Below are 7,069 nucleotides of genomic sequence, written 5' to 3'. Positions count from 1 at the left end.
AAGGTCAAACCCCCCCCCCAACCCAGTGCTTGTCACTAATTATGTTTGCAAAATGAGAAAAAGAAATCCACAGGAATTAATTTTCTCAGTTAACGAAAAGTTTCATCACGATTTTCCTGACCTTTTTCTTTAGGGAGAGCCCTTCTTAGCTCTTGAAACTTTTGGGGGAATCTTTTTTCATACCAATTAGTCTTGGATAGAAAAAGTACATATTTATATTGGGAACTTGGCCAGGAGAAGAATTAAGATGAGGTTTATAATACTCTTTTGTTAGCTATAAAATTGTTAAGTATAATCTTAATGTAAAAAACGTAAGTTTTCTATTAATTTATCGTCCAGAACCTCCTGAGAGTAGTGTCGGATTTTTAGAAATTTAAATCTGGTGTTTTTTTGTTCGGAAAACCGGTTATAAAATCCTAAGATCTTAATATTTTCCATTATATTTATTTTAAGATTTTTAGAAAATTAAATCCCGGGTATTTCAAAGTCGCAAAACTCAATTATAAAATTCTCCAGCCTCAACAGAAGACATGCCAATTTATTTGCCTTTGTTTTTCACTGTTCTCCTTGGGCTTAAACACTTTTAAATTTATTTGCCTACGTTTTGCCATTGCAAAAAGTTGTTAAACTTGATAAAAGATTTATTTGAATATCGAGAAAGCCAGTCAACACTTTAAAAAACAATTTCCCATTGTTTACAGTATCTTTCTTCGCTCAGTTTTCGCCAGACTTCAGTTCATTAAACATCTAAATTTATATGAGAAATTTGCCAAGTCAAGTCAAAACCTTCAACGGGCTGACTTTTAAACCCTTCGGTTCTGTCTTAGGCGAAGGACCATTTGTCAGCACCGCACAATGTGTGTGCTGATGGTCTCCCCCCTGAAACCGCAGGACATAAATATCGATGTCCAGTTTGGGGCTGATTAGGGAAACAGATTCTTGAGGAGGGGTTGGGGAGGAGTCGCTTGCTCACACACCAGAAACTTTTATGGCTTACAAGGAAACCCTTGCCTTTACCAGATATTCCAGCAAGGATATTTTATTAGCTACCCTTTCCCAGGAGAGAGAGAGACTTGACCCAGAATCCCTGAGCGGTTGCCTTCTCTTACACTTTGGGAAACCAAATTAAGGTGCCACAACTCTCTCTTGATTGGAATTTGTTGTGACTATAAATAGACGGACAAGTGGCCAAGTGAATCTAAGGTCAACATAAATTTGAAACCCTCTTAATCAATGATCAATGGGAGTCGTATAAACCAAGGAGGAGGTGCTAAAAGGCAGCTACATAGATTTCAGGGATATAAAATAATATTCTAGAAAGTCAAGGGAATTTATTTTCTATTTTAAAATTATAGAAATTGTAATTATAATTTTAATAATATTTAATATCTCCAAGATTACCCCCTTTCTCTCTGTGCATTTATGTATTAAGTCTCAGTGGCACTTACCGCTTGTCCCGCTGCCGTGACGATGACGACGTTTGTGACGTTCGAAAGTAACCGTTGCCCATCGTTCCGCCATAGCAGAGGCTGTGACTCTGTCCGGAGCCTATTTTGACGTGCAAAATGTGCCGGACTTTCGATATATATATCTATATTTTTAGTGGCTCTCAAAGACTTCCTCCTCTCTGCTGATGCTGGGGCTGCAAATGAAAGATAATAAAACTGCGGCTTGACATTTAATTGGCGTAAAGTTTGAGCAATTAATTAAACTTGTTCGTGACACACACGAGGCCAAGAGGGGACCAGCATATGGAGATGACTTTATCTCTTTAATGAGCATCCTTGAGGCCTCCCAAACGTCACTTGCACCACTCAAACTGTCACCACTCCACGATGGCCTCGATGTCCTCGCTGTTGTAGCCATATGAAGTGCTTAAAGAGTTCATCAGAGCGTTCGTTTGAGGCTTTGTCGGGCGGGCTCCCTTGTCTTGTTTTCCCAAACGGCCCCAGGAATTACACACCCAACACACGGGCAGAGGCAATCAGTGTAGTGGGAAAAACACAATTTCCGCTCAGTGCGTCCAGCGTCCAAGGTGATGAGGGAGAGGAGGAAGGGGTAGAGAAGGAGGAGGACCAGCAGAAGGAGGAAATTTCCTGTCGAAGTCTAAGCGATGAGTTGGTTTAAACAAAAGAAAGGCACCTTAAAGGCAGCGACTGCATCCGAGTATACATTGTTTTAAAAAGTAGTAAGTTATAAAGGAAATAATCGATTTTGGAGAATGGGAAAATTCTAGGAAAGTTTATATTTAAAGGAGAGAAAAGCAGAGAAATTTTTAAGATATTAAAAGAGAGCTTTAGGGGATAACAGTTTCACATTGGAGAAGGTATCGCATAGTTCTTTCCTTATTCATAAAAATTGTTGTGTAGGAAACTTTTCCTACGAATTCTTTTTACCTTTTAAAATACGCTTTCCAAGAAATCTCTCTACTAACTTCTCAAAGTTCTACTTGATAATCCCCACCCACTTTCATATACTAAAATCTCATAAATAGAATATTTAAGTTATAGCCAAAAACAAGACAAATGCATTACCTATACAACCAAAAAGTCATACCAAATTCCGTGACCTCGTTGAGCCTACCTACGCTGCACTTATAGATCACTTCAATTTTTAATGGGTCTCTAAAAAAAGATGCCTTTTCGCCGCCTAAGGCCGTATGTGGCGAAGTGCTTTTGGTCATAAATATTTCCTATATGCTATAGCATCTCCTCTGTTCAACGAATGTCCTTTTACCCGAAAAAAGCAGGCAAAGAGCATTGCCTACTTTTCTGCGCCAGACACTCGACCAAGTTGCATTGAAGTTGCCTGCCTCCTGCATTCCTGCATCCTTGCATCTCTCCCTCCCCCCTCCCCCCTTTTTGTTGCCCCGCTGTTTGTCTTGGCCCGCAGTTTGCGATTATTGTGCAAACTCCGCAGCTGCCTTTGGCCTATGGCATAGAGCATACATACAGCACAATGAGATCAAGGTGAAAAAGAAAATAAAATACGAACAAGAGGGGTAAAAGCACACAGAGAATAAAAATAGAAAGAAAACAATTGATTTTCTTAGAGTTTTTGGTTTAAATAAATAGTTTATTATCAAAAACTTTATAAGGAAAACTAGGGTTCTTGGATAAATTATGTTTACCAACCTTTTAAAAACCTATAAAGAAAGGAGTGAGCTTCCTTTGGTAATATAAAAAAGGGTTTTTAAAACGTACTTTTAGTTAAATTATTTAAATATTATAACATATTTCCCTCAGTGCAGCTAAAATATTAAAAAGCCTAAGCACAATGCAAAAACACAATGCCCGCAAAGCGGTTAAGGTTGCGGTTTCTGCGCCACTCTCCTTTCCATTTTATGCACACAGAAAACACCTCCTCCCTACCCCCCCTTTTATTCACCTCAAGCTTGTTGAGTTTTCCGCAAAACTCTCTGCGAATTTTCCACGGTTTTTCCATTAATTAAGTGGATGCCTGGCGGGTTTAAGAGACTGAAAAGTGTATCTCTCTAAGAAACTTAATTGTTGTCAAAAACTCTGTGCGGAAAATTCAACAAATTTCCACCATTCATTGGGAAAAGAACATAAAGAAATCGATTTCATCAGGGATTTTACGGGCTGGCATTGCAAATAAACAAACAAACAAGGATATTTTACAAGATTTTCATAAATATTTTATGAGCTTAAAGGCGGGCGATGCTTTATGGCTGCCAGAGAATATGTCTGTTTGCCCTCGGCTTACGCATATTTTTCCCTCTTTCCCTTCCATTTTATTTTATTTCATGTTTTTGTGCTTTGGAAAATTCGTTCTTGCTTAATTTAAATAATGCGTAGCAGCATGAAGGGCTTTTATCCGCTTAGATGGCGCGGAATTAAGTTTTTCTGTGGCCACATTAATCAGGCGGAAAGGATGGGTTGTGAGAGAAAATTACATTACTAGCTGGCAGCAGTAAATATTAAGTAGAAATGCTATTTATTAGAGCCAACTAAGCTAAAAAATATATATTTTATGAGCTGGAGAGCATAATCTAAAGTTAAGCAGGGTAAGATTAAACATTAAACAAGGCTTTGAAATACTTTTGAATATTTCATTTGAATTTTACTAGCTAAAATATGTATCAAAAAGCTAAGGGAAAGCTTTTAGGGCATTTAGGGAATTATTAAAATCATAAAACCGAGGAAAACTAAATTATTTCTGATGTATAATTAATCATTTTAAGCTCTTTACTTACTTTGTTTTATTTAGACATGGTTTTTAGTGTTTTTTAAAAAGGTAATTGCATAAAGTTAACCTTTGATTAAATAATAGAAATATTATATATTTTTTAAGGTTTAATTTGTTAAGTTTTTTGCTTTAATAATGACATATTTCTCAAAGTTTTTGTATATAAAATTAAGTACAGTATACGGTATTAACTTTGTAATCCTTAAAAAGCTAGTTAACAATATTACAATCTCTTCAGATTTAATTATCAGTCTGATTAAAGATGTTCTTATATTTTTTACTAGCATTTTTAGAATTCTAAACCCAACTTCTCCGTCAAATTCCAAGCCTTTCTCTTTGTTTTAATGTGTAAAATATACAAAATGTCTGATTAAAATATGCACAATGTGGCTTTTAGCATTTTTGAAACATTAAAACCCATCTTATCTCACTCATCCTTTGGCGGGGCAATCAAACGACAGCCCCCCATTCATTGTGTTAATTTTGAGGATGACAATGGCATTAAATTTAATGTGCCTGCATTTCGTTGATGTCCTGCCTGTCGTCCTCTTTCCCCCATTCCCATTTCTGTGTGCGTGTCATTTCCGGAACTGATAAAAAAAAAGAACAGCAGCGTTGTGACAAGCCTGAGGTCTTCTTTTTATTTTATTTTTTTCGCTGCTTTGCCTTGGAGCCTCGTCGCTCCATCAACATTTTTTCGCCATTGACGAAAACGTCTGTTTTTTCCTGCCGCATTTTTTTTTATATTTTGTTAAACACATTTTCGACTCATCTTTTTATGTGCATTTTTTGCGGCGTTAACTGCACGTGCCATCATTTTTACTGCGCTTTTTTTGGGAGAGCTCCTTGCTCCTTGGGCTCCCTGCTCTTTTGTGTTGCCTGCTTTTTGATTCATTATCAAAAATAGAAAGGGAAAGCACCTAGCACCTTTTCTTTTGATGGAAAATTCTGTTTAATTTCTTTTTTTTTTCGTATCTCCTTTTTTTACATCATCACCTACTTTTTTCGCGCCTCTCTGACCCCTGCTCTCGCTACCATCACCACCACCACTATCATCATGCCAGATATCACGCGACTGACTCTGACCGAGCTGAGGACGCGCCTAAGAGCCCTCGGACTGAGTGCATCCGGCCGAAAGCAGATCCTGCTCGAGCGGCTAGCAACATCCTCCAGCGGGGAGGCTCAAAGCGGCACAGTCAGGGCTGCAACAAGCGGCTCCAATTTGTCCTCGAAGGTGGAGCTCGTAAATAATTCCGATTTGACCTCTGCTACGACGTCCTCTCCCCCAAAAAACACTGACCAGAAAAATGGTAGGTACAGAGGGAGGGGGCCTAAACAAGGGCTAAATTCCCACAACACTAGTTTACTAGGAGTGTTATTTGAATTCTGAATGAATACAGTCAGGGGTATTCAAGAAAATAAAATGGTGGTGTTTGTATTTTAAGGAGTGTAAGCATAAGGCAAAGGTAGAGCTTTTATAAAAGTTTTTAAATCTACAAAAAGCTAGGGAAAGCGAAATTATAAACATATCTATACTGCATTGACACTTGATGGAAAAGTCCTAGATTCTTAATATATTATATCCTAAAAACTTGATGAAAATTCATAAAGGAGTTATAAAAAATTAATTTTAAAATGTATAGTTAATAGCTGAAAATTTTCTATTATTATTTCGTTATATTATTCTACATTTTATATTTTTAAATCAAATTTTAAAATATTTTCTCTCGATACATCACTAGGTTAAAGCTTTATAATAATCTCAAGAAAATTTTAAAAAGGAAAACAAATCCTCTGTAATTTTTAGAATATTTAATAAACATCCTAAAATAAATTATTAAAAAACCCAACTATTGTACTCAAGGTATTTGTATTTGTAAACTAGTGTTGATAAAAATACCTACAAAAAAAAATAAATAAATAAACAAACCCCAAAGCCCGGTAAACTTTGTAGTCTTCGCTTTGTCATTGCCATTGCCAGCCCTAATGCCACCCCGCCACCCCCCGAACTCACCCGCTAATCGCTCGTTGGTGTGCGCTTCCTGTGTCCTTCCAAATGGGCGTGTTTCCTCCTCCTCCTCCCTCTTACTTTTTTATCGTTCAATTAAAGCGTATGCTTTCTGTTGAATATTTTATGCATGTAGTTTATATAATATACTGTCACAAGCTCGCCCTGGCTGTGCGGTTTAATAATTTGATTTAAATGCAGGGGCACACGCAGGCGGCTGGCAAAGGGGGGAAAGTGAAAAAAATAAACCTGGCACGCGAATCTTGTTGAACGAAAAAAAAAAAATTAAATCACAAAAAATATGCAAACACGAGGCGGTTGCCGGAATTTTTAATAATGCACAAAGGACAATTTCTGCTGTGGCATTGCAAGGAGAGGAGGGTAAAGTGCGGCAGTTGTGGCTGTGACGGTGAGTGGAGCAGGCACAGGACCTCCTCCATGTAATCATGCAATGCTCATGCACAGGCATACAGCCTGCAAGATTTTTTCTTACAAACACACACACAGGCACACACTCTTAACACACACGTGGAAATCAAGGCAGCCGGAAAGTCGGCTATACATTTGTCAGGACATTTTCTCGGAGATTGCCAAGTGAACTAGAAAAAATATATATAATTTAAGAAGCAGCAAGAGCCTTATCAAGGAAATGGAACTTAAAAGCTTTGATTTATTCCGAGAATTCTGATATGCATTTCCCTCATTTTCCTTAAACTGCTAGGCTTGAAAATTGGTTTAAATGTGGATTGGAATGACTTAGATTTTAGCTTGATTTGTTATACAGTTGAGAAAATTTAATTATAACTGCTAATACAAATCATTCATTAATCGGTTTATAATTTAACTGCCTTA

General features: G+C 37.3%; 1 protein-coding gene across 7 annotated transcripts in view; it reads left to right on the top strand.

Annotated features, from left to right (window-relative positions):
* MCU (mitochondrial calcium uniporter) overlaps nt 1-7,069 on the top strand; it is a 49,601-nt gene that overhangs the window by 38,272 nt on the left and 4,260 nt on the right. The window contains exon 3 of one of the 7 annotated variants that reach the window (XM_070285117.1): nt 5,274-5,519. The exons of the other annotated variants lie outside the window; for them this stretch is intronic. Coding sequence (XP_070141218.1) covers nt 5,274-5,519 — 246 coding nt within the window. The remainder of the gene's footprint in view (nt 1-5,273; nt 5,520-7,069) is intronic. 7 annotated transcript variants of the gene reach the window in all.

This window comes from Drosophila kikkawai, chromosome 3L (assembly GCF_030179895.1).
Source record: "Drosophila kikkawai strain 14028-0561.14 chromosome 3L, DkikHiC1v2, whole genome shotgun sequence".
Classification (NCBI taxonomy): Eukaryota; Metazoa; Arthropoda; class Insecta; order Diptera; family Drosophilidae; genus Drosophila; species Drosophila kikkawai.
Note: the sequence above shows the minus strand (reverse complement) of the source record. Positions and strands in the feature narration are given on the sequence as shown.